The sequence below is a fragment of the Lipomyces tetrasporus genome (assembly GCF_029532465.1).
Source record: "Lipomyces tetrasporus strain NRRL Y-64009 chromosome Unknown POJ06scaffold_1, whole genome shotgun sequence".
In the NCBI taxonomy this organism is placed as follows: Eukaryota; Fungi; Ascomycota; class Lipomycetes; order Lipomycetales; family Lipomycetaceae; genus Lipomyces; species Lipomyces tetrasporus.
Genome location: NW_026611596.1, coordinates 1055580 through 1079653, shown reverse-complemented (window position 1 = coordinate 1079653; position 24074 = coordinate 1055580). Strand labels below are relative to the sequence as shown.

General features: G+C 48.2%; 11 protein-coding genes across 11 annotated transcripts; 7 read left to right on the top strand and 4 right to left on the bottom strand.

Moving 5' to 3' along the window:
- The first annotated feature begins 726 nt into the window (after window positions 1-726).
- POJ06DRAFT_6879 (Formate/nitrite transporter-domain-containing protein) lies at window positions 727-2235 on the top strand. Its single transcript, XM_056191399.1, has 3 exons — window positions 727-757; window positions 812-1291; window positions 1353-2235. Exons 2-3 carry the CDS (start codon window positions 935-937, stop codon window positions 2040-2042), a joined length of 1047 nt encoding a protein of 348 aa, XP_056047221.1. The 5' UTR covers window positions 727-757; window positions 812-934; the 3' UTR covers window positions 2043-2235.
- Window positions 2236-2924: 689 nt separating this feature from the next.
- On the top strand, window positions 2925-4173 carry POJ06DRAFT_191642 (Mdm33 family-domain-containing protein; the record flags this gene model as incomplete). Its single annotated transcript, XM_056184852.1, has 2 exons — window positions 2925-3267; window positions 3320-4173. 2 exons carry the CDS (start codon window positions 2925-2927, stop codon window positions 4171-4173), a joined length of 1197 nt encoding a protein of 398 aa, XP_056047220.1.
- A 487-nt stretch (window positions 4174-4660) lies between these two features.
- Window positions 4661-7050, bottom strand: POJ06DRAFT_6823 (major facilitator superfamily domain-containing protein). The gene is made up of 3 exons (XM_056191392.1): window positions 6160-7050; window positions 5492-6101; window positions 4661-5438 (listed from the first exon to the last, which is right to left on the bottom strand). Exons 1-3 carry the CDS (start codon window positions 6611-6613, stop codon window positions 4817-4819), a joined length of 1686 nt encoding a protein of 561 aa, XP_056047219.1. The 5' UTR covers window positions 6614-7050; the 3' UTR covers window positions 4661-4816.
- Window positions 7051-9176: 2126 nt separating this feature from the next.
- Window positions 9177-10983, top strand: POJ06DRAFT_242753 (nucleotide-diphospho-sugar transferase). Its single transcript, XM_056186262.1, has one exon. It carries the CDS (start codon window positions 9558-9560, stop codon window positions 10812-10814), a length of 1257 nt encoding a protein of 418 aa, XP_056047218.1. The 5' UTR covers window positions 9177-9557; the 3' UTR covers window positions 10815-10983.
- Window positions 10984-11103: 120 nt separating this feature from the next.
- On the top strand, window positions 11104-12776 carry POJ06DRAFT_242752 (ribosomal protein S5 domain 2-type protein). The gene has a single exon (XM_056186261.1). It carries the CDS (start codon window positions 11381-11383, stop codon window positions 12770-12772), a length of 1392 nt encoding a protein of 463 aa, XP_056047217.1. The 5' UTR covers window positions 11104-11380; the 3' UTR covers window positions 12773-12776.
- Window positions 12777-13747, bottom strand: POJ06DRAFT_242748 (ribosomal protein S12/S23-domain-containing protein). Its single transcript, XM_056186260.1, has 4 exons — window positions 13247-13747; window positions 13113-13191; window positions 13003-13059; window positions 12777-12949 (listed from the first exon to the last, which is right to left on the bottom strand). The coding sequence occupies exons 1-4, from the start codon at window positions 13586-13588 to the stop codon at window positions 12927-12929; spliced, it is 501 nt and encodes a 166-aa protein (XP_056047216.1). The 5' UTR covers window positions 13589-13747; the 3' UTR covers window positions 12777-12926.
- A 6-nt stretch (window positions 13748-13753) lies between these two features.
- POJ06DRAFT_242747 (uncharacterized protein) lies at window positions 13754-15993 on the top strand. The gene is made up of 7 exons (XM_056186259.1): window positions 13754-14106; window positions 14184-14204; window positions 14311-14423; window positions 14498-14690; window positions 14744-14851; window positions 14903-15418; window positions 15469-15993. The coding sequence occupies exons 1-7, from the start codon at window positions 14052-14054 to the stop codon at window positions 15888-15890; spliced, it is 1428 nt and encodes a 475-aa protein (XP_056047215.1). The 5' UTR covers window positions 13754-14051; the 3' UTR covers window positions 15891-15993.
- Window positions 15994-16208: 215 nt separating this feature from the next.
- Window positions 16209-17165, top strand: POJ06DRAFT_242743 (ribosomal protein L14 domain-containing protein). The gene is made up of 4 exons (XM_056186258.1): window positions 16209-16334; window positions 16415-16449; window positions 16562-16696; window positions 16761-17165. Exons 1-4 carry the CDS (start codon window positions 16322-16324, stop codon window positions 16995-16997), a joined length of 420 nt encoding a protein of 139 aa, XP_056047214.1. The 5' UTR covers window positions 16209-16321; the 3' UTR covers window positions 16998-17165.
- A 487-nt stretch (window positions 17166-17652) lies between these two features.
- POJ06DRAFT_242739 (voltage-dependent anion channel) lies at window positions 17653-19293 on the top strand. Its single transcript, XM_056186257.1, has 3 exons — window positions 17653-17857; window positions 17917-18781; window positions 18843-19293. The coding sequence occupies exons 1-3, from the start codon at window positions 17778-17780 to the stop codon at window positions 19071-19073; spliced, it is 1176 nt and encodes a 391-aa protein (XP_056047213.1). The 5' UTR covers window positions 17653-17777; the 3' UTR covers window positions 19074-19293.
- On the bottom strand, window positions 19294-20175 carry POJ06DRAFT_242738 (uncharacterized protein). Its single transcript, XM_056186256.1, has one exon. It carries the CDS (start codon window positions 20009-20011, stop codon window positions 19391-19393), a length of 621 nt encoding a protein of 206 aa, XP_056047212.1. The 5' UTR covers window positions 20012-20175; the 3' UTR covers window positions 19294-19390.
- Window positions 20176-20664: 489 nt separating this feature from the next.
- Window positions 20665-23712, bottom strand: POJ06DRAFT_242736 (uncharacterized protein). The gene is made up of 2 exons (XM_056186255.1): window positions 23667-23712; window positions 20665-23617 (listed from the first exon to the last, which is right to left on the bottom strand). The coding sequence occupies exon 2, from the start codon at window positions 23244-23246 to the stop codon at window positions 20859-20861; it is 2388 nt and encodes a 795-aa protein (XP_056047211.1). The 5' UTR covers window positions 23247-23617; window positions 23667-23712; the 3' UTR covers window positions 20665-20858.
- Window positions 23713-24074: the final 362 nt, after the last annotated feature.

The following is a 24074-nucleotide window of genomic DNA, read 5'->3' as shown; positions in this document are numbered from 1 at the left end:
AAAGATAAGACTATTCGTTGGCGTGCCGTTGCTACGCAGCTGTACACCAGGTTTGAGCTTTTTTGAAGTTAAGGACATCATCATGGGCAGTAGACTGGTTATCTAAACATGGTCTTTCGATGAGCATTTCAAGGGTTGTCGGTCTTAAGGATGTCTATCGATTTACGATAACGGGTGGCGAAAGCAACTCGACGGAATCTTATGCGGGATTAAGTTGCCTCCGGAGAGAGTTGCTTGGATGCAGATTTGGTGTGCGCCGTACGGAGCGAATGAAGTGTGGCAACGCTAGAGTCGTGCACAACCTTCTCCAAATTTAGCACAGTAGACCAGCCTCAAGGGTTTAGTACTTGCCTCAGCGTCGACGCTACGCTATCAACAGCAAGGTGGTCCACCGGCTCGGTGGATGCCGGGAATTGTTATCCAGATTTAGTATTTACGCGCCACAGAAGACGAACGCCATAAATGACGCACGAGTTCATGGTGCGAAACCTTCCGATGAACTTCCGAACCGTCAGGCAGCAGTATGGACTTACGAGAGCATGCAAAGTGCCCAGACCTGGGGTCCTTCCTGAGCATCCGCTGCTGTCTACAAATCGCCGTCCGCTATTTCTTAAATTTCTTCTCTTCACGCAGCCCTGTTAGTCCTGTTGTTCACAGGAAGCTTCCGCCTGCTCAGTTTCTGCTTTCCCTACCTTCACTCAGCGTCTCAGTCGATTATCGTCCCTTGGAGTAAGCTAATGGAATTCAACTTCCTGCTGTAATTCTCCGCGACGTTTATTGCTGCCCACTTGTACGGCTAATCTTTCATCAGTTTCGATGTGTCGCTACACGAGCCGTATCTCAATCTCACCACGTCCTTCCATCAGTTGAGCCTTCCTTTCCATACGCCTCATCCCAAGGAGTTCCCGATAGGCAACGGGCTACGTACCTCACAATGAGCAAACCGAAGTCTACATCAGATCATCTCGACGCAGACGATGCGGCAATGCTTCTACTAAGCACCGGCATCAGTAAGGCATATCAGCGGTTAGATTACATGATAGTACGGAACTTCATCGGAGGTGCCTTAGTGTCGGTTGGCGGACTAGTCACTCTGTTGGTAAAGGGCGGTTGTGATGGACTATCAGAATCAAATCCAGCCGTCGTGCAATTGCTTCTGGGCCTTGTTTTCCCAGTCGGTCTTGTTATGTCAACTCTGACTGGTGGGGAGCTTTCTACCGGCAATGTCCTATTTCTCTCCATAGCGTTATTGCAGCGGAAGATACCTTTATGGAGATCGATTTATTGTTTTGTAAGTGTCGTGGATTGAACCAAACTGTGAACCAGCGAAATTCCTAACTGTGTAAGCTCAGACGGTCTCATTTTTTGCAAATTTAGCAGGGTCGCTATTTTATCTGGTCATAGCACACTACGGTCACATTCTTTCGGCCGACCCTTACTTAACTGGCACTATTGTCTTCGCCAACGATAAAGTTCTAGTGCCCAGCGCGAGTACAGTTTTTGTGAGAGCAATTGGTTGCAACTGGCTCATCTGTGTCGGTGTTTACACAGCGTTCTTATCGCGGACGGTAGTTTCCCGTGTGATAAGTATATGGATTCCAATCTTCACTTTCGTCGCGGTCGGCTTCGAAAATTCAGTTGCAAACATGTTCTTAGTGCCGATTGGTATGATCAATGGTGCACCAATATCGGTTGGCTTGTTTATATGGAAGTCGCTAATATTGTCGACCCTCGGAAATATTGTCGGTGGCGGATTCTTTGTCGCGCTTGTATATTGGTACCTCTATGTGTTTCCCACGGATACCGCCAACGACGAAATCGACATGGGAAATGAGGCGATATTGCCTATTACTGAGCCTTCATCACTTGTGCCTATTACTCAAATCGTGAGTCGAAAAGTTCCGGTCTCCGAGTCACTGGAATCGTTAAACCGGCGGGATCGGAAATTCCATCATTCACTGGGTCACGATGCCAATAGTATGTCACCCACTGACGTGACAAAATCCGGAGCTAATTCCGACTCGGAAGAAAAGGCTGAATGACAGTTAACTTAACGCTGTGTGGAGGAAAAATCTGATCGACAGTGCTGAGTGTGGCATTCTCAGTGTTTCAGTGTGCAGTTGGTCCGTGAATTGGTCTAGGCATGCTAGTGAATATTTCAAGATTTCTTCATGACATATGAATTCGGAGTATTGTGGAAAATTTTGCGTTTTACTCGTCTTTGCTAGTTCATGTTCTCGTCCGTTTCACATTTAACTTTGCATTTACAGTAGATGTGGTCTTGTCCTGCGGTGTTTGGATGTTTTAATATTTCTTTGCATAGGGGTATAGGGTCAGTCACGGTTATTGGGCGGATAAAGCAGAGCAGTTCCTATTTTGTGTATATATACTGGATATTTATGAAGGCTTACGGTTTAGGTTAGATGAATTAGATAGATAAATTATATTTTTTAATAATTGCCTTGCAACGATCTTTCTGTGCGTCGACTAGCGGCGACGGAGACACCGCGAACGTAAGCAAGACGGTTAAATTGGAAAGACAAGCATAGGCGGGGCTCGGTTCAGGACCTTTGACCCCTGCATATCGTTCCAGCCAATTGTTCATTAGAGCCTCAAACAAGTAACCTCGCCGTCATCGCAATCCCCGAAAACCCCAGGTCACGACGATATACGTCGAATTGGATCAGCCCATCAATTTTATCAGACCGACTCGTGTTGGTAATATTACCGTGTGGATCACTGCTCGCAGGTAACTGGTAATGAACGGACCCGGATGGCGGTTTGGCCGTCGCGGACTGCAACATGTTGTCGAGGTTATCAGATATGCATCCGTATCCAGGAGTAAATATGGGAACATCACAGGGCGCGATTCAATTACTGGCACAGAGAATCTAGGATATTGCATTAGGGAACCGCATTATCGAATGTTTCCAGGGCCTCAATTTTGGCAACGGCGAGATTTTTCCAGTTTTGGTAGTCTTCACAAGGGCAAGCCGACACAAGGGCCGTCAACGGATTCAGTATCACCAGAGAATACCCCTCCTCCTGATCAGACATCGCCTGACATAACGGACACGCCGTTTCGGGCGACAGAAGTTTTGAATAACTTGCCGTCAAAAATTGAAGCGAGAAGGTCACAGTTGGCAAGGACGGTGTCGGAGAAGTTGGATTTATTGCAAGCGACCTTTTTTACTGCTGGAAAAACGTTGAATGACTTAACAGGATACAGCGAGATTGAATTATTACGGAAAGCGATAGAGAAGCAAGGTAGGTCTACTTCCTTACGACAGCGTATATCCATTGCTGACGGTAGAATTAGAGCAATTGTTAAACCAAACTCGGAACGAAGTCAAGGCAGCAAAGGAAGCCTACTCTGCTGCCATAGCAAGTCGCTCAGCGTCGCAGCGCGAAGTGAACGAGTTGCTGCAACGCAAGCACGCATGGAGTCACAACGACCTCGAACGCTTCACCGAACTTTACCGGTCCGATCACGCGAACGAGCAAGCAGAGGCACAAGCGCACGAGCGACTCACCCGCGCTGAACACGTAGCCGATGATGCGCAGGCTGAGCTAACCCGGTCGATTTTGGCGCGCTATCACGAGGAGCAGATATGGTCTGACAAGATCCGCCGAGCGTCGACCTGGGGCACGTGGGTGTTAATGGGTGTCAACGTCATGCTATTTGTGGTTGTGCAATTGGGATTGGAGCCATGGAAACGGAAGAGACTTGTTGGATCGTTTGAGGATCGGCTGAGAAACATTTTGGGGACAGATATGATTTTGACAAAGGAGCAAGTTGAGGGTATTATTCAAGAGGCTATGGCGAGAAAAGACGCAACTTCTGCTGCTGCTACTGCAGATGAAGTCACGGGGGCGGAAGAGCGTTCTCTAGTTACTGGCGAGACAGCAGTATTTATTCCAGATGACGTACGGCCTGACGAACCGAATAGTGACAACCTGTCACAGCACCGTCGACTATCGATACGGTCGGCAAGCGACGCATTCACACTTCTATGTAACGTCTTTGCTGGTCGCGGAGATAATGGTGTAATCATTCCTAGAGAGGCGACGTACGTGTCGACGCGAACTGAGTTAGCCATATGGTCAGGTGTCAGTGCTGTCATTGGTGCTGCTCTGGTTGGAATGATCACTGCCGTCTTACAATGGCGGTGATCTTATAGATATTAGAATAATTTGGCATGTACATAAGAGCATACATATAGAGAGCAACTAGAGGGACTTGCGTTCTTGGAAATGTTGTCTATGTTGAGAGATCACTGATTGCCACGGCGTCGCTACCGACAGCATCACCATAATCAACCACAAAAGATTTATCTTTAGCGGCAAGATGCGGTGTAATTTGCCGTTAAGTTATAGAGATTATGCTCTGCGTATAACACTGGAGTACTGTCTTTGCGCGTTACAGGGCTATTACAACGCAGTTTGATCTCGGAAGATGTCAGAGCAAAGTGCCCGTTTTTTAAGTTGCCTAGACAAGCCGACATCGAAAAGGTGTGACCCGTCTTCTGTGTCGCACGCTAAATCCTCAACAATTCCACCACTATTGCCACAGAGGCGTCTGGCAACATGATGTGTGTCCACTACGGACGCTACCTAATCCCGGATGTTCTTAATTGTAGTTGTAGGATTGCGTCTTGCTGAGCCCTGCACTGGAAATGCAATTCATGTATATTCTATAACCTATAACTCTGAAATGCAGATGTGAACGGAACGCCAAACAGCTAGAACGCCAACCGCGCTGCCTTTTCCTTCCCCGACTCCATACTCACGAACATAATGTGCGCAAATGTCGAATTCAGACAGATTGCTTCTCCTTACCCACCCCATGTGCCATCTTCTCTGCGATTTCGTCATCAGGTGAAAAAGCGTACTTAGACCGCGCCCTAATCCGAGAGCCAAAGATGTAAAAAAGATACGGAATCAAGCAACAGGCGAGCGCAATGAACGCGAGAAGCGAGCCTGCCCACTCGTTGCCTAGTCTGTGATACATTTGGATCGTGAAGAGTGGTACGGCTGCGCCCCAGAGCGACCGGAGGCAAGTCTTCGCTGCGAGGGCGGAAGCGGCGTGGTGTTGGTACGAGTCGACCAAATAGTTGTTGGCAGAATTGTAGAGAAGGCAGAAGCCGAGACCACACGGGAAGCCCGCGAGACAAGGGCCGACCCAGCTGAGCCGCGGGTATGATGTCCAGGCGAAGATGAAGAGACCGATGGGAATGAGCCAGCATGAGAACATCATTGGGATTAACCGGACTTCAGCCGGTGGGTGGCCGTTGTATTTCTTGACCATTTTCAGGTAGTGGCGGTTGACAAACGGGGCAATCAGGGCGGAGACAAGGACGCCGACGGCGATAGGAATGAACATGAGACCAACTGGACCGAGCTTGAAGTTCTTGCCTTCTTGGAAAACGACGGGGTAACTACTTTTGTCAGCAGAATTCTAAGGCGTAAACCAACCATAAACGGAACATACGCGAAGAAAAACATGTATAAGAGACCGTAAATAACGGACATGTAAATCGAAATCAAAAATACAATCAACTCCCCGAACAGTAGAATGAACGGACGATACAAATTAACCGCAATCATCTCGCCGATCGGACGCGGGCTCCGCTCGAGGTCAGTCACGTACGAATTATCGCCCGTCTGCTTTCGCAACTTCTTGGCCCGTCGCTTGAGAAGTTCGGGAGCATATGTCTCGGGAATGGTGAAGCAGACAAGAATGTAGACGACGCCAGTGAAGATGAGCATGACGTAGTAAATCCACCGCCAATCGACGGTATCCCCGATAAAGCCACCGACGATAGGACCAATACACGGACCGATAAAGGGCGCGGCGGAGAAAGCAGCCATGGCTGTACCTCGCTCTTCGTTATTCCAGAGGTCTGCCAGAGTGCCACCGACAATCGTCATTGGTGCAGAGAAAGCAATGCCATCGATTAAGCGGCAGACGAGAAGGGTGCCGATATTCTTCGCGACAGCACACGGAATAATGAAAACTACTGCAATGCCGAGAGTACTGATGTACACAATCTGTCTTCCCCACAACTCCGACGCAGGAGCGAAAACCATAGGACCGACTCCTGTCAGACTATTTAGTATCAAAAAGGCATACGGCTATAGAGCCAGAACGCAACCTACCGAAGCCAACGACGAAAAGCGTAACTGTCAAAATCGCAACTTCCAGAGAAACATGAAAGTGTTCCGCGACACCTTCCAAATCTCCCGTGACAACAGCAGACCCAAACGCAACTGCAAAACACAACAAGGCGACCGTCATGGTGCAATACCATTTATAAATTTTCGACCAATTCTTCGGGTTCTCAGGATCGTCCGGCGTGAACGTCACGAGCTTGAACCCATCTGGTTCAGCGATATAACCTGTTGGCTGCGGCGAGATGTATTCGGTCAGATCAGCTGTCGATCGGACTACACCGACAGGGAAGTTGGCGGCGTCGAGCGGCGAGATGGCCGTGTCGGCGGTGTGGAGGTACGGTTGGTTGGATTTCTGGAGTTCAAGCTTGAGTTCTTCGGCCGAGGTGGTCGACTCGGAGTCTGCGCCATTCGTGTTTGACGCGGATGCATGGTCCGCCATAGTGAAGGTCGTGATATATTGCGAGGGAATGAAAGGCAGACAGGAATAGATGACAGAAGAAGACAGTGGCAGGACAGATATGGGCAGGACGCAGACTGGGAATATATAGCACTATGAATAACTGTGAAGAGAACATGACAAAGCAGAGAAACCAGAGCCGTGCAGTAGGCGTGCCGATGTACCGGGCACCCATGTGTGCGGGCAGTTACTTCAGCCAAAACCATCGTATGCTGGGCCGTTTAGCCGTAGTGGAGATTGGCAGCCTTGGATTACAAGGTGTAGACAATTCAGTGATACCGCTCTCCCTGTTCGGGTTACAATGACGTAAACAGCTAAGTATTCTCAAGCCCGACTGTATCAGACAGATGGATTTCAAAAATAACAGCGACAGTCGAAGAGGGCATCAACTGGAGGATGTCGGTCAAAGAATACTGGCGGGCCTCCATCACGGAAATTCAACGGGAACTGGCCATGGTTGTGCGTGGCGGTGCCATTAAGCTTTATTTTAGTCAGGCAGAGAGAATTAAGGTACAGAACAAGGGGATTCGCTACACTGACGTATCCAAAACCTTGCACTCTGAGCTAATGAATGCAATTGACTATAGTCCCCCGGAGCAAGACGCAAGTGCGATTTGCTTGGTGGATGAGCCTGTCGGTACAGCGAGTTGGTCATCAGGGTGGGCACCGCCACGAAGTCGTGGCGATTTAGCGTTTATCGATTTTTGTCTTTCTACATGGTCGTTATTAACATGAGGTACAATTTCGACAGGCGAAGATCCTGAGTACCACTACCGTTGTGAATTCATTCGATTCGATAAAAACAGGCACAAAAAGGAAGCTGCCAAGAACGCAGTTATACAGGTAATGCGCTCCGCAATCTTCCAAGCCAACGGTACTGCCGACAGGGAACGGCTCTCGGCAGGCGATGCACTAGGACACAGTTCGGAATGACAAGCGAGGGGCCGAGGAATCGAGTCTAGTCGACGTGAAGAGCTTGTGGGTTCGTTGTCCATGGTAGTGTCAGATACTTCGACGAGATCCCTATGCCCGTGCTATATGATATCAGATATTTCGACGAGATCCCTACAGGATGATCCCTGGTGGTATTTATAACCGACTACACTTCAGAGGCAGGAGTGGATCCTGTAGACGTATTCTCTGCGGGTAATGGAGGACCGCGAACAGCAGCTATGATATTATGGAAGCAGTCGATCGTATCGCGGTACAAGGCGCGGAAGGCTGGTACAGCAACAGCTGAAGGCCAGTCCGTACCCAATTCACCTAAGAACAAGGTGCCCATTGTGTTGTACAGGGACTCTATTCTAAATAAATCACTGACTGAGATTTCTCACTGAACTGTGTGCATTCGCGATGCCGAATATCCAGGCATCAGCCACAGTGGCCACCGCCCCCCACCGCACGTACCATAATCACCCACTCGTCCACTTTGCCTCCTTTCGCAGCCTTTTTGTTGTAGTATTCAATGTGACCACTTTAAATAACAATTATTTTGTTTAGTGCTTCAGAGTCTGAGTGCCGGATCTCTCTGTGAGAGTCATGCTGCCGCCATGTCAACTCATTGACACTGACAGGATACAATAGAATGCACTACAAAGGCAAACGGGCGAAGGGTACGAAGACGGCTAACCGGCACAGAGCTGCGTGCATCGCCACAAGGCCTGCACCGACCAAAAAAGTGCTCCACTGGTCCATTCTTCGCCTTCTTTTGCCTGCACTCACGACTGTGCCGTGAGAAGCGGCCTCGACTGACCCGGGCAAGCCTACATCGATTAGTAGATGAGATTGTTATTTACAGCTTTGCCCATTTGTCTCCATGCGGCTCAACACAGCAAGGGTTAGGGTAGTCGCTCAGCCGGGTGCTTAGAACTTTTTGTGCGTCAATCTTGCCAGAATTGCCGTTCTATGATCAGATTTCGAATTATATCATGTAGTTCTGCTATAATACGTCTAACTGTCGATCGAAAGCAGGCTATGTTTGCGCTCGATTGTGGAGACCGGGGCTGTCTCCTTCTACTCTGCCATCAATTGCGTTGTCGCAAGACGATATATGGTCTCCAGTGCATACTTGCCAAAATAATAAGATTTCGATCCAGGTGAACCATGCTATAGATTTGCATTCTAGTTCTCTGCGCCGCCTCAGTTGACAATTCATTGTAAGAGTAGTGCGGTTGCTATTCGGACGAGTTCCATTGTATTAGACGGCACCAGACCCAACGCTTTGACAACGCCAACTCCATCTACATATGATCGTGCCCTCGCCTATATCATTGCTCGCTTGACAAACGCTTGTCAATTGTACATGCACATGGCATTTATGATTTATCATCTATAACTCACTATATCTCAGGCTTGCTATTCATTTTTACGATTGTATGCGCTGTCCGAAAAGGTTAACGGTACACAACCCTGGGATGCTTACAGAACCCTAGTCGTATCACGTCATATCTACGCCATATCCGTCATGCGTCACGGTCCTGATGAATTATAACTTACCCCGCCTGCAAAAATGCGTCTTCTGTTTGGTCTCCTAGAGCTCAAATAACATCGGAATTAATTATATAAAAATTTGGAAAATTATTTTAATTGTACATTGTGATAATGCTTACGGTTGTTCGTGGATTTTTTCGAAATCGTGACATATAGGTACAAAAATAGTATTCTGCCGGCAAAGGCGACTTCCGAATGCAGGGGTAAGCGTCGCATCACTTAGTCGTTCGCAATTTCAGTCAAGTAGACCCTTCCTTCTGCGTCGTCTTCATTGTCAGATTGCGTGAGAGATTGTTGGACAGCTTTTTCCCCCGATATCAATCATTCGTACACAAAACGGGTATTGAGATCAGGGAACTAAGTGGGGATACTCAGAAGGACTGTCTAAATAAGCGGGAGTCATCGCGATCCCTCCGACCATCATTGTCAAATCACGATGCCTCGCGCATCGACGCTCCGAATCGCGCGACTTGCGGCTCTCGCGTTTGTTTTGATTGTGATTCTGTACAAAGTCACAAATCCTTCCAGTCTGACTGCGCTGTCACGCGCTGCAGGGTACTACGAGAAGTCGACGTCCACTCCCGGGCAGGAACAAAATGCGCCAGCGAAGTCAGAAGACAAGCCGGCTGAGTCTGTGAAGGAAGACGTTAAGGACGAAGAGAAGCCGACCGTGGACGCGAAGACTGCGGCTGCGCCTGTGGACAAAGGCGAGGACTATGTTCGCGCGAACGCTACATTCGTCACATTGGCACGCAACCAGGACATTTGGTCGCTCGTGAAGTCTATCCGTCATGTCGAGGACAGGTTCAACCGAAAATACCACTACGACTGGGTCTTCTTGAACGACGACGATTTTGATGATAATTTCAAGGAAATTACATCGTCCCTGATTAGCGGGACCGTAAAGTACGGCAAGATCCCGAAAGAGCATTGGGGATACCCGGACTGGATCGATCAGGAGAAGGCGGCCGAGGTGCGCGAGCAAATGCGGCAGAAACAGATTATTTACGGCGATTCCGTTAGCTACAGACACATGTGTCGGTTCGAAAGCGGTTTCTTTTTCCAGCAGGAGCTCATGAAAGCGTACAAGTACTACTGGCGCGTCGAGCCCGACATCACTCTCCACTGCGACGTCGACTATGACGTGTTCAAATATATGGAGGAAAACGCTTACGACTACGGATTCACACTTTCGCTGTACGAGTACATCGAAACTATTCCAACCCTCTGGAACTCCGTTAAGAAATTCATTAAGGAACACCCCGAACACATTGCTGAGAACAACCTCATGAAATGGCTCTCAGACGACAACGGCATCACGTACAATAAGTGCCATTTCTGGAGTAATTTCGAAATCGGAAACCTCGATTTTTGGCGATCCAAGGCGTACACTGACTTCTTCGACTTCCTTGACCAGGAAGGCGGTTTCTTCTACGAGCGCTGGGGCGACGCACCCGTACATTCCATCGCAGCTGCTCTCTTTTTGCCGAAAGAAAAAGTCCATTTCTTCGACGATATCGGCTACTGGCACGTCCCGTTTACAAACTGCCCAACCAACAAAGCAGACAGATTGAAGCTTAAGTGCTCGTGTAACCCCGTGGATAATTTCATCTGGAAGGGATACTCGTGCACGCCACGGTACTTCGATGTCATGGAGATGAAACGACCGTCGGAGTGGCATCAGCAGAGCTAAAATTATGTATTATATCGCGATTGTTTGGGTAGTACTCCTGAAGGCTTGTTGATTGATCTTTTGGTGACAGATAACATTGGTCGACTCATAACTATCAATTTAATCGATATTGTAATTTTGATATACGACGTGCGTCTGTACAATAAGCAACTGTAGACCTTAGACAAGCAGATTGTATATGGTAGGCTGAGGATTCGAAAAACACGCCTTACTTTTATTTATCTGTTTGGACTTATAAGTTGGATCCACGCGTGATACGAAGCCGTGTTTGGCAAACTTTAGTGCCCAGGTCGCCGCGTTGACGTTGCTGTCAACTGTGAACTTTGGGACTACGCGTCGTAAACTCCACCTCCGTCAGATTATCGCTCTGGCAAAGCAGAAGCGCGCTTCACTACATTGTTCTATGTTCGGGATTATTCGTATTGATTATATATCAATCTACTGATCCACGTTACAATTGGTAGGAGATCAGTTCCACTGTTCAGTCCCAGCACAGCGTCTGCAGCAACTTTGGCTTGACAAAGCGTGTGTTCCATCACGGGGTAGCGTGAATACAATCAGCTGCAATGACCCCTTCTAGGCGCTGCTTCTCGGCTCCTGGAAAAGCTCTTCTAGCCGGTGGTTATCTTGTTCTTGACGCAGAGAATTCCTCATTCGTGACTGCACTCTCAGCCAGAATCTACGCGATTACGTGCCCCAGTCCATCTCTCGACTCTACACTCCCGACGATCACTGTCCTGAGTCCACAATTCCAAGAAGGAGAATGGAGCTACACGGTCTGCCAGTCACCAATAACTGGCTTCGTGAGCTTGCCTGCGATAACTCCAGATCGTCGGAACCCATTCGTGCAATCCGCAATCGCGACAGTCATGAACTATCTCTCGGCCACGGGCACTTTGCAAACCACCTTGCCGTCGCTAACAATGACAATTCTCTCCGACAACGCCTACCATTCGCAACCAAGTGACGCTGTCCCGAGGTTTAACAAACATCCGCTCCCGATCACGGCAGTACCTAAAACAGGCTTGGGATCCTCCGCTGCACTAACGACCTCCCTGGTCGCCGCGCTACTGTCGTTCTACGGCGATATGAACCCAGATGCGGCGCAAACCAAGGTAATACTACACAAACTTGCACAATTAGCCCACTGCAATGCACAAGGTAAAGTGGGCTCAGGATTCGATGTCGCCTGCGCCGTGTTCGGATCTATAGTCTACCGCCGTTTCCAGCCGTCCATCATCTCCTCACTACCACCCGCGCCGACGTCATTCGAAGCTGAAGCCTTGTACCTGTTGTCGCTGCAAAAAGTTATTGAAGCGGATTGGAATGTCGGTACGCGTGAATGTTCGTTGCCACGACGGATGAGACTGTTGATGGGCGATGTTACCGGCGGATCCGAGACACCTGCCATGGTACAGATGGTGCTCCGGTGGCGGAAGGACGGAGGCGAGAGTGCGAGTGCGGTGTGGACAGCTCTAGGGAAAGCTAATGAGAACTTGATTGCCGCCATGATCGGACTTGGTGAGCAGGCAGCGAAAGACCCAGAAGAATACGACGCGTTTGTGGACGAGGTGCTGAAGGTCGGTGCATCAGATGTCGCACAGCTTGGGCATTCGAACGGTGGACGGACCGGGGAGTTGTTTGTGCAAGTTGTGGACGCTATTGTCGAGATTAGATTTAATTTGAGGAGTATGACTGCTGGATCCGGAGCGCAGATAGAGCCGGTGCAGCAGACGAAATTACTGGATGCCTGCAGCGCTTTGCCTGGGGTTTTGGGCGGTGTTGTACCTGGCGCGGGTGGGTATGACGCTGTTTGCTTACTTGTTGCCGAGGCAGCTGTCGATGCAATTGCGAAGCAGACGGAAGGTGTGTTTGAGAATGTCAGGTGGTTAGAACTTAGAGAGGAGGCGACTGGAGTTAGAGAGGAGGATATGCTTGTGATTGAAGAATTTTTGTAGAATATGTTAGCTAATGCTAATATTAATTGCATGAGAAACAATAGGTCAGAACTTGCAAAGTAACATCATATTATACAAGTACTTGTCTAGTTGACCAGCTAGAAGCATATATACAAAATCTAGTACATCCAAATAATATAGGTCAAGAAAACTCCTATTTGGATGACGGCTTCTTCGCTGTAGCAAGCATGTCAGTCACAATTCCATAACGGCCGCATGAATTTACTTACTTCCGTATTTTGATCGGGATGTCGATCTATTAGGAACCCCACCCAAGTCTCGACCACCTGCTTGGACGTCAGCTAGCCTCATAATACGATCTAAAATATGCAGCACACACCTCTAACCAGGTGATATCGCACACCAGGCAAATCCTGCGAACGGCCACCCCGGACGGAAACAACCGAATGCTCCTGAGCCTATCCCCATGGCAGTTAGCCCTGCACTCGCACCTTCCCAAGCAGACCTACTTACGTTATGGCCTTCTCCAGATATATACGCATAACACATCTTTCCGTTCGATAACTTGACTCTGGCAACTTTTCGCTGCGCAGAATTGGGCTTCTTGGGCTTCATAGTCGCAACACGCACGACAACACCCTTTCGTTGCGGACAGTTATCCAATGAGGGAGACTCTGAGATCTTGACAGGCCGTTTTGGTTTGCGCTCGCCCCGGATAACTTGCCGAAGTGTCGAATTCTGAATAGGAGTGCTCATGAAAGACCGGTAGCATGATGGCTGACAGCTAAGCAACGACGGCGAAGCGAAACCGAACGAGCGCCGAATAATAAAAAACTGCCGTACTAGAGGATTCATTGCAACTTATGCAAAGAGCATGCTTCAAATACGTCGGACAACTGTGTGTTTGGAGTTGCTTCTGAGATGGAGACCTCGGAACTGTTCTAGAGTTCGGGATGCCGGTACCAGCCCCTCGGTAAAATTTAAACCGTGGCCCTAATACTGAATGGCTCGGCCGGCACTAATTTCCCCATAATATGATACTAACGTTCGTTTGTCTCCGCCGCGCTGGCCGGGAGTTATGGCCGTATTTAGAGTTGCTTTCGCAGAGAGATATCGATTATATTTCATCCGCTGCCGCACTTTCGAACTTTGGCACCGTTTGGCGCTATTACTGTCGTTCCGTCCATTAGGTCTTGCACTTGCTTTATAGTCTGTAGCTTTAGTATTATATTATACTCAACGTGAACTATTCTGGATCATTGAGTAGGTCGCAACACAGCAGAGCGACCCAATTTCCACAATAAGCGCAGTATCTAGGATGTCGTACCCGGCCGCACCGTTAGATCCGATAGTTCTGTCCTCTCAGAAGCAAAGTGAGTGCCGCGTGTCATATCGAAGAGAATATGCGGTTTAGTGTATTGGCCATGCTGACCATGTTTGACTGATGTAGGAGTGGCTTATTTCTATGATTGTAAGCAACAGCCTCGTTACGTTCTCGCATCCAGCGGTTCGTGATTTCGAAACGGACAGATAAGCTGGACTGAGAGATCGAAAGACCGAGCTAATGGTTGTACTAGCCGACGTTGGAAATTATGCGTATGGAGCTGGCCATCCGATGAAGCCTCACCGGATAAGGATGGCCCACAGTTTAGTCATGAATTATGGATTATACAAGAAAATGGAGATATATGTACGTCTATATTATATTGCATTTAGCCCTCTATACGAAGGTTGGCTTACTAACCTATGACTTGATGACAATAGCGAGCAAAGCCTGCCACAAAGCAGGAAATGTGCCAATTTCACACTGATGAATACGTGGACTTCTTGTCGCGGGTAACACCGGACAATATGGATATGTTTGCCAAAGAGCAGGTGAAGTTTAATGTCGGCGATGACTGTCCCGTATTTGATGGGTTGTTCGAGTTTTGCAGTATTAGTGGTGGCGGTTCGATGGGTAAGTCGTTGTTGAAGTACGCGTCAGTGGGCAAAACTGACTGGGAAATATAGAGGGCGCGGCTCGACTTAATCGGGGGAAATGTGATATTGCTATTAATTGGGCGGGTGGTCTCCATCATGCGAAGAAGAGCGAGGCTAGTGGATTTTGCTATGTGAACGGTAAGTTCGTCACTTTGGCGAGATCGAGAGTTGAGGTCTGATTGTTTCTAGATATTGTGCTTGGCATTCTCGAGCTTCTACGGTACCATCCTCGAGTTGTGTATATCGACATCGACGTTCATCACGGTGACGGTGTCGAGGAGGCTTTCTACACAACGGACAGAGTCATGACTTGCAGTTTCCACAAATACGGCGAATATTTCCCAGGCACTGGTGAGCTGCGCGACATTGGCATTGGAAAGGGCAAAAATTACGCAGTCAATTTCCCATTACGCGACGGCATCGACGATGTGACGTATAAGTCCGTCTTCGAGCCGGTTATTACCGCCATCATGGAGTGGTACCGACCAACGGCTGTCGTGCTCCAGTGTGGCGGCGACTCGCTTTCTGGTGATCGTCTCGGGTGTTTCAATCTCAGTATGAAAGGTCATGCCAATTGTGTTAGCTTTGTCAAGAGCTTTGGTTTGCCGACGTTGGTTGTTGGTGGCGGTGGCTACACGATGCGAAATGTTGCGCGGACATGGACTTATGAGACCGGCTTACTAGTCGGCCAGATTGTTGGACCTGGTATGTACGAGTGACGTTCAATTATAATTGTGCAATTCTGACGATACTAGAAATCCCTTACAATGACTATTACGAATACTACGGTCCTGACTATCAGCTTGAGGTGCGGCCGTCAAATATGCAGAACGCCAATAGCAAGGAATACCTTGATCGCATCCGTACAACCGTTTTAGAGAACCTGTCACGTACGAAGTTCGCTCCTAGTGTCCAGATGACTGACGTCCCTCGCGACGCGCCCGAGGAGGAGCCCGAAGAGGATACCGAGGAGAGCAAGGAAATGCGCGGTGGTAGTCAGGAAGCTTGGGACTCTAATATTCAGAAGGATGGTGAGCTCAGTGACAGTGAGGATGAGGGTGAAGGCGGACGTCGTGATATTCGAAATTACAAGGACGATGGTGGCGACATGGTAATGATGGACGCTGATGAAGACGACGAAGACGATGACACGCCTGCCGCATCTAGTAAGCAGTAGTTATCGGCGATTATTGTACGAAATGTCTGAGATGATGTAGTGTATTGCGTGTGTATAATGTACAAATGGAACACGTGCGCGATATCACTATTTCCTTGTTTATGACTATTTATTGCTTGGGCATGCCACAAACAATAATAATTGTAATAATTGCACCCCGCCCGCCGGTCAGTAGAAGATTGTGGGTAAGGGCTATTAATTCAGGGGGGGACGACAGTCGAGGTGATTGGCTTCTGTAAACTTTAACTTTGGTTTGAATGTAACCCTACATTGATTAATGCATCTAGGGCAGAAAGCAGTCACAGGATCCAGCTGATATTGCCGTGCACGGTGTTGATGACAGGCCGTCAATTCTGAATCGACCATCGCGGAATTGTCGTGTTGCTTGCTCAGGTTTCTAATTCACGCAAGTTCTGCACATATAGTACAAAATGTCTAAAGCTGGTATGTACTACTTTCTTCTCGTTACAGGAAGGGAGGGTGATTATTTGTGATAAAGATCTGGCATTAACGATGATGTGTAGGAGCTGGTTCATCTGGTAACAAGTACAGGATCTCGGTATGTACATTCCGCAGCGACTTGCTCAGTTGATTATCCCGTTCGCATGTAGTGTGGTCAAGAAGGAGCATATTGTTTAATAGAAGGATAACTGTTCTAATTGGTACCATAGCTCGGTCTTCCGGTCGGCGCGATCCTTAACTGCTGCGACAACTCTGGCGCACGAAACTTGTACATTATCTCTGTCAAGGGTGTGGGCGCGCGATTGAACCGTCTCCCTGCCGCTGGTGTCGGTGACATGGTTATGGTATGTTTTACTCTGGGGTTCAAAATTTGCTGCAAGGGTAAAGTTCTGATGGAGATTTGATTAGGCCACTGTCAAAAAGGGAAAGCCCGAGCTCCGTAAGAAGGTCATGCCTGCCATTGTCGTTCGTCAGTCAAAGCCATGGAGAAGAAAAGACGGTATCTATTTGTACTTCGAGGACAACGCCGGTGTTATTGTTAACCCCAAGGGTGAGATGAAGGGATCGGCCATCACTGGCCCTGTCGGCAAGGAGTGTGCGGATCTGTGGCCGCGAATTGCCAGCAACTCCGGTGTCGTTGTGTAAATTATCGAATCGTTACATTTGGATGATTAGCGGCGGAACAAAAATTTGATCATGGGACGGGTTAAAGTTTGTCATATATAGTACATGAGCGTCTAATGGAGTTTATACATCAGCAATATTTTGCTGGCTAGTAACGACAAATGAATGACTACTTGTGTGGGTCATACCTTTAGATTGCCATGCGCCAACTTGTCAGTGCAGCGGTTTGCTGCGCTAACATACTTCTCGCGTTCTACTGTGGGATCGGGTTAGGTGCTTTTATCGCACCAGAACCAAGACGTAGAGTGCAAACGCGGGAGCTCTATAATCTACAAAGACCGGAGATTTAGGTGTACGACCTGGCGTAACACACGGTCGCTAGATACTGTATGTCAATTAATGATAATTGCCCCGATTTAAGAGTCAAGTTGCTGGCGTCTCTATTCTGTGGCTTCCTTCAGAGGTGGAGTCGGCGATGCCTCGGCTTTGCTTTGGCTGTAGGCTGTTGGTCACGGCCACCGAGGCTTAACTCCGTGGCGGTGACTCAGCTTTCCGCGTGGCAAACGACGAGGCTGGACCCACGTTCGTGGCTTGTCGTGTGGCAGCGATTTCCTCTCGGCCGGCAAAATAATTCACGCACCGCCCCCCCACCGTCCGCCTTTCGCCACACATTTCAGGGGAGCATATAAACGTGGCGCACCGCCCTCTGTGGCGTCTTCAGTTCGTTTTATCCCCCATGTATTGTTCGTTCTGGTCCTGTTCGCCTACTCACTAAGTGAGATCTAAGTGCCACTGTGGACAATGCTCGAAAAGAGCGACGTTTTAGTACGTCGCAGTAAAGCAGAGATGCTGTTATATCGGATAAAGCATTTCTCTCCAGCGTATGTCTTGTCGTGAGGTGTTTGAACGTTCGAACCGCGGACACTGACATTTTAGGCAGATGGTTTGGCATGGTTATGGGCACCGGTATATCTAGTGCTATCTTGGTTAACTATCCATTTGGCGCAGAGTGGCTGAGAGACATCGGCATTGCGTTTTGGGCATTCGCAACTGGGCTACTAATTGTCTTTTGCATAATGTCAGTGTTACGGCATGTTCTCTTCCCCGGAACGTTCAAGCAGGTGCTTTTGCACCCGATGCAGTCGATGTTCTTGGGTTGCATGCCTATGGGTCTGAGTTCCGTTATTGCGGACACTATTGGCATATTTGGCAAGAGTGCAGTCTGGCCATGCTATATCCTATGGTGGATCGATCTTGCTCTTTCCCTTGCTTGCGCGTGGCTTCTCGTGTTCGTTGGGTTCGTGCACCACCGCCGCAAAGAGCCAGCTGGACTGAACGCGGTCATTTTGCTTCCCGTCGTTACGCTTGTCGTCAACTCGAGCACTGGCTCACTCATCGTCGAACATCTGCCAGACAGCTGGAAGCCACACATGATCGTCATGACCACGTTGGTCTGGGGTAATGGCGAAATTCTGGCTTATGCGTTCACATGTGTGTACTGCTGGCGTTTACTGACGGGTAATATGCCTGCTCGCGAAATGATGATCAGCTGTTTCTTGCCCATCGGTCCATTGGGTCAAGGTGCATATGGATTCCTACTAAACTCCCAAAACCTGGAAACCTATCTGGTGAAGCACGGCTATCCTATTCTTGTGCAAATTCCAGTCTTTACATACGCTGGTGTTATAGTAGCTGTGGTAATGGTTGGATTCGCGACTTTTTGGCTCTTCTGTGCTGTCGCCGGATGTCTATACTATCGACCGAAGAGATTCGGCGTTTCATGGTGGGGTCTCTCCTTCCCTGTAGTACGTATTTCAATTTCGTCCTGTTTTATTTTACGACTTGTGTCTGACATCATTACCAAAGGGAACGTATGCGCTCGCGACAAACGAGCTCGGAAAAGTCTTGGATGCCGATTCTTTCAGAGTAGTGAGCTGCATTGTCGGTTCTACTGTCGTTTTGGCATCGTTCTCGCTTTGCATCGCGACATTCTACTTCTCGGTACTTAGAGACAATGTTTTCAGAAATCTAGAGATGGAAATGGAGGAGTTTTATCCTAAGCCGACGGCATTAAGGGACGAATCTGACAGCGTGTAGAATAGACTGAAAATTTATTCGCATATAATGTTGTGTTAGTGTTTGGATTGTTAGAAGTGTGCATAATGGGCGTTTGGTTGGGCTTGCTCGCGTGCAGAGGTATATTAGATATCCGTGTCGTGCATGTTTGTATTATTTGTCACTATCAGCCGTACGACGTCCGGTAGTTAATTAAGAATTGCATCTGTCCAGAATCTCGGTATTATCGCATGACGGAACGAAAAAGACATGGCAATCCCTGCGCCGTGGTCCTGCGTGCTCGTTGATGTACTTGCTAATTTATTCACTGAAAACAATAACGGCACTGCGGGACAATATCAACCTGCCCCATTTGAAGTGGGACCATCCCAGAAAGTGCCAATAGAGCCAGAGGGGCCGCCGCCCCAAAGATTTTGATAATAGTTCCAGTAATATTCTCCATGTTTGAAAGAGGATGCAGTTACCCAAAGTTCTTTACCCTTTGTATCTACATACTTGTAGCCAGGATAGTCATTCCTTGCCGTAAAATGATATGCATGTTTGTTCCAAATCACAACAGCCACGTTTTTCCCATTCGCACCATCATTCTTGTAAAAGTAGACTCCAACTGGGTGGAACTGCTCATCTAGTCCAGCCAGAGGGACAAATACGATAAAGTAATTTTGCTTTCCGTAAATGATGTTGTCGGTGGAAACATACGGCGTTCGGTAGACAGTGTCCAACTCTGCATATACCACCATCCAAAAGCTGCCGGGTGCATTGTATGGTGCGCCTTCTGTTGGATTGATCTGGACAAGGCACAACGTGTCGTATTCATGCGAAATAATTGGAACAGCGACAACATTGGAAGATATCGTGAATATAAATAAAAGAAAATAAATAACTAGACGCATTTGGAAGTCGAAGGCAGTTAGGCAGATTGTTAATTTAATAGTTGGGTACTTCTGCAATATTGTCATGAAGAGTGGTAGACAGTCAGAGAGTGCGTCCTCTCAAAGAATACATCCCCAGGACCCCAGCGTTTTATAAACAATAAACTTTAGACAATTAAGAACAGTGGCAGAAATGATGTGGAAAACAGATTGTCCAATTCTTCGCCTATCATTGTCTTGGCGCATGGCTTAGGCTATTGATAATCGAGAGAATCTTAGTCTGTCTTAGCTTTAGACGCCGCAGCTGCTTCTCCATCTCACGTTTCGAGCCCAGAACCTTTCACGGCAACAAGCTTCTTCACATCAATTGTAATCCTACTACCCAGAAATCTACCGCTGTTGTCGTGGTGCCGCTCAAAATAAAATAAAATAAAATAAAAATATAAAATGTGCCCAGCCTAAGTTCAAATAAATTGCCCGATAATAATTGGCACTGACGGACGATTTATTCGGATACTGCGGAGCCCTGGTGAGTTTACTTTCATCGCGTCACGCATACACAAATCACAATCGCTGCGCTTGTTCTATTACGGACCTGTGCGCCATAGTCCCCATCTGCTCATACTAGATTCACTACCATAATTGCCCCGACAGCCTCAGGATGTTCGATCTTTGTCAACCACAGCGCTTCTGTTGGTAATAGTATGATACAGAGGTGCGCGAGCAATTGGAGCAACTTAAACCTGTTAATAATTATTTATTTATTAAGTGGAGAGCAACTTCCAACTGAACATTGCATTCTACCACCACACTACCACCACACAATACATCAAATGTTACAGCCCAGTATCCAACAACACCGGAGGTTATTCTTGATATTTACACGATGCTAGAGCCAAAATACACCCGTCGCATGCACCAAAAATGCGCCCAGTTACAGCACGTCTCTGACCAGTCGCCCACCGACAAACGCGAACTCATACGCCCGCTGATACCAATTCCTAAAACTTCGCCTCCCAGACAATCTCGGATGCGTGGCCCACGATCCGCCAAGCACCACATTATGCTTACCGTCAAAGAAATCAGCCGTATACTCTGGATAAAGTCGTCCGGGTACAAATCCCTCAACGCGTGCCAACTCAGTGGCTGTCCATTCCCATACACCCATGCTTCCTGGACCAGCGATCTCAATCTCGGGCGCAAGAGGGGTAGGATGCCAAAACTTGAACGCAACGTTCGACTGGGTAATGTCGTATTTGCCGTTGCTTGAATGACCATATGCGGCGTAGTCGTAGATTACGCGGAGTTCAACTTCAGAAGGCAAACGCCATCCTTGGCCCTTCCACTTTGCGTACTTCTTCAAGTCATTGTACGAGGCGACAACAGGCCACTGCGCCGGTCCGGTCTCGTCAGTCATGCCGAAAGCGATAGCTCCGAAAACCGTCTTCACGGTCGGACGCACCACGGATCCACTCCACGACTGCGGTATGCACTGACTTCCAGTTTCACGCAGATACGCAAGGTAGTCGGCGTTCGTGATCAACTTGCGAGAGACTTCCAATTTGCCAGAAATCGAGAAGATACCAGCAGGCTTTTCGTTGTCCCAACCAAATTCATGAGCACTGGCAGACTCAACAACATCGTCCTGATCTTCCGAGTCAATCATTCCAAGTTCAATGTCATGCAATTCAATCGTAGTAGTGTCCGGAAACCTGCTTGGCAGGCCGCCAATGCCAAAACACAACGCGGCGGGAACAGGAGGAGGAATCGTCGTGCCGGATTGCACAAGCATGTACATTAGCGTCTCGAGATGCATTGCTTCGTGCTCGAATCCCATCCATATCGCTCTCCATCCATGCCGTGTCATCGTCGCATTTGAATATAGCAATTTTATTCTTTCACGCACGCTGTCTTTGTACTTCATGACTTTGTCAGGAGCTGGCCACGTCTGGGGAGTGCTGGAATGCCAATGAACTTGCGAGGGGTCATCGAGATCAGGGTCAATTCCTCGCGCGAAAATGTCGTGAAAGTATACAGGCTCGAGTGGACGTAGCTCGGGAACTGCCTCTGTGATCTTGATATCGAAGAACGTTGGCACGTGGCCACGGTAGAATGCGCATTCATTACGAACCGGGATCGGCTTTTCTTGCAACATTTCGTCAGCCATCATATATTCTGATACCAAGTCCCAGGACTTCCATAGTTCCTGCCAACTGTCCAGACTGGGGACACGAGTCACATCGCAGCTGGAGATGAAAAAATCAAATGGCGGGACATGTAGTAAATGGAGGTCGTACGTTCCAGCTGCATCAGTCCAGCGCTGGAGCGGTAATAGCCCACAGCGGTCAGCAAGGATCGCTACCTCCTGCGGACTGTACTTCCAGCTTTGTTCGACCAGAATGCGCGTGCCACCCGGGAAATATCCGGATTCGTTCCCGACAATGCCGCGCATGTCAACGTCACGTTGCGCCGCGTAGAATGCTTCGTGGTAACCTTCTTCTTTATGATACACGCCTTCGTACTCCCAATCCTTAAGCTGGAATACTTGGTCAAGATGTCGATTGGCATGTGCGAGCCCGTTTAAAATGAACTTCCGCGTAATGCCAAGATCGTCGTTGTATGCCTTCCAAACGACATCGGGATCATTGCGTCGGTCAATGCCGATAACAAACATGTCGCCAGGCACAAGTGATTCCGAGACAAACTGCGAAAGAAACGACGCAGCATCGTCTCTGCTTAAGTTCCCAATCGAGGATCCGAGCCATAACACAACAAGTGGACCGGATGCCTTCGATCTAGCGCGCGCCAGCCATTTTCTTCCGTCGTCATATGTGCCATGCAGCCCGACGACTGACATATACTTCAAACCGCGATCGAGACCGCAGATTGCTTTCTTGAGCTCAGAAGACGACAGATCGAGAGCATAATAATTCGTTTTCTTGCGTTGGCTTTCGAGCGCATAGAGAAGTAGCCGGGTCTTGTTGAGACTACCGCATCCGAGTTCAACTACCGTCGAGTTGTCAGGAAGAGAAGAAGCCAGATCTTTCCCATACTGGGTGAGTATCGAGAGTTCGCTGGCGGTGAGGTAGTAGCACTCTAGTCGCGTAATCGCATCGAAGAGCTGCAGTCCTTGCGCGTCATAGAGAATATATGTCGGTATCTTCGGCGGGGACGATTGAAGGCCATCGAGAATATCCTTTCTCACTGGATCCTCCGTGCTGGCCTGCCGCGAAGACCGAATATCGATAATTCGCGGAGTATCTACACCCCGCTCCTTTGCCACCAGGTGGGCTCCGGTTCCTCTTGAAGGAGTTTCAAGCATGATGGTGTCAATGATGGCGGGGATATCGTCATCAGGAACAGCGAGATGGCAGCTTTAAATTACATTTTGAGTGTTGCTGTAGACTGTACAGTTGTTGGCATTCTGACTGCGTCACTCTGACGGCAGATCTTATGTGTGATTAATGACGCGTGATGACGATCTTGGTTTGTTGGCGCCTGCTGACAGCGAACAGTCGCGATCGAGAAGCACAGGACCAGACAGCTGAAAACCTCCCCAGTTTGCTTAACAGTATGACTAATTTCGTGTTTGAAGTATTTTTCTTTTGTAGGTCGATCGACAGGCCCAGAGATCAAGAGGGAAATCTCCCAGTGGTTTAGGGTCCAAGAAGTTCTCCTCTCCTTGCCCCGTCTGTAAGTATTACTATCATATACTTTGATCGTACATTAATCGAGAAATCAGATAACCACTTGTCGGAAATCCTCTGAAATTAGTTCCATTGTACTGGGTAGGGCTGTTGCGAATGCGAATATTCGCAGATATCCGCTATATTCGTTATTCGTATTCGCATTTCAATTAGGCAATGAGTATATACAGTAGCGCCTTAACTGTGTCAGGGTTAGGGTCAGGTTACGTAAGAGCTAGTAAAATCATGGTATACAGTTATCATCTCATTTTATAGATAGCAGAATAGCAGACTAATTTGTTTCCCGTCAACGCGCAACTGAACGGGACATCCGATATAAAAGTAACTACTCAATAATTTGCGAATTGCGAATATTGCGAATATTCGCAAAGTTTTAGCGAATAATTTATTCGCAATCGAAAATTGTTGCGAATAATATTCGCAGGCTTTATTCGCAACCCAAA

Excerpts from the sequence above, each read along its gene's own strand:
- POJ06DRAFT_242748 (XM_056186260.1), bottom strand. The coding sequence starts at position 13,588 with ATGAATCCTCTAGTACGGCAGTTTTTTATTATTCGGCGCTCGTTCGGT. Across the intron at positions 13,192-13,246 it reads TATCTGGAGAAGGCCATAAC|GCTCAGGAGCATTCGGTTGT; the intron begins GTAAGTAGGTCT and ends CCATGGGGATAG. Across the intron at positions 13,060-13,112 it reads GCGATATCACCTGGTTAGAG|GTGGTCGAGACTTGGGTGGG; the intron begins GTGTGTGCTGCA and ends ACGTCCAAGCAG.
- POJ06DRAFT_242739 (XM_056186257.1), top strand. The coding sequence starts at position 17,778 with ATGCTCGAAAAGAGCGACGTTTTAGTACGTCGCAGTAAAGCAGAGATG. Across the intron at positions 17,858-17,916 it reads ATAAAGCATTTCTCTCCAGC|ATGGTTTGGCATGGTTATGG; the intron begins GTATGTCTTGTC and ends CATTTTAGGCAG. Across the intron at positions 18,782-18,842 it reads GGGGTCTCTCCTTCCCTGTA|GGAACGTATGCGCTCGCGAC; the intron begins GTACGTATTTCA and ends TCATTACCAAAG.
- POJ06DRAFT_242752 (XM_056186261.1), top strand. The coding sequence starts at position 11,381 with ATGACCCCTTCTAGGCGCTGCTTCTCGGCTCCTGGAAAAGCTCTTCTA.
- POJ06DRAFT_242743 (XM_056186258.1), top strand. Across the intron at positions 16,450-16,561 it reads GTAACAAGTACAGGATCTCG|CTCGGTCTTCCGGTCGGCGC; the intron begins GTATGTACATTC and ends TTGGTACCATAG. Across the intron at positions 16,697-16,760 it reads GTGTCGGTGACATGGTTATG|GCCACTGTCAAAAAGGGAAA; the intron begins GTATGTTTTACT and ends AGATTTGATTAG.
- POJ06DRAFT_6823 (XM_056191392.1), bottom strand. The coding sequence starts at position 6,613 with ATGGCGGACCATGCATCCGCGTCAAACACGAATGGCGCAGACTCCGAG. Across the intron at positions 6,102-6,159 it reads GCTTTTCGTCGTTGGCTTCG|GAGTCGGTCCTATGGTTTTC; the intron begins GTAGGTTGCGTT and ends ATAGTCTGACAG. Across the intron at positions 5,439-5,491 it reads TTATACATGTTTTTCTTCGC|TTACCCCGTCGTTTTCCAAG; the intron begins GTATGTTCCGTT and ends TGACAAAAGTAG.
- POJ06DRAFT_6879 (XM_056191399.1), top strand. The coding sequence starts at position 935 with ATGAGCAAACCGAAGTCTACATCAGATCATCTCGACGCAGACGATGCG. Across the intron at positions 1,292-1,352 it reads GGAGATCGATTTATTGTTTT|ACGGTCTCATTTTTTGCAAA; the intron begins GTAAGTGTCGTG and ends GTGTAAGCTCAG.
- POJ06DRAFT_242738 (XM_056186256.1), bottom strand. The coding sequence starts at position 20,011 with ATGACAATATTGCAGAAGTACCCAACTATTAAATTAACAATCTGCCTA.
- POJ06DRAFT_242753 (XM_056186262.1), top strand. The coding sequence starts at position 9,558 with ATGCCTCGCGCATCGACGCTCCGAATCGCGCGACTTGCGGCTCTCGCG.
- POJ06DRAFT_242736 (XM_056186255.1), bottom strand. The coding sequence starts at position 23,246 with ATGCTTGAAACTCCTTCAAGAGGAACCGGAGCCCACCTGGTGGCAAAG.
- POJ06DRAFT_242747 (XM_056186259.1), top strand. The coding sequence starts at position 14,052 with ATGTCGTACCCGGCCGCACCGTTAGATCCGATAGTTCTGTCCTCTCAG. Across the intron at positions 14,424-14,497 it reads ACAAGAAAATGGAGATATAT|CGAGCAAAGCCTGCCACAAA; the intron begins GTACGTCTATAT and ends TGATGACAATAG. Across the intron at positions 14,691-14,743 it reads TAGTGGTGGCGGTTCGATGG|AGGGCGCGGCTCGACTTAAT; the intron begins GTAAGTCGTTGT and ends TGGGAAATATAG.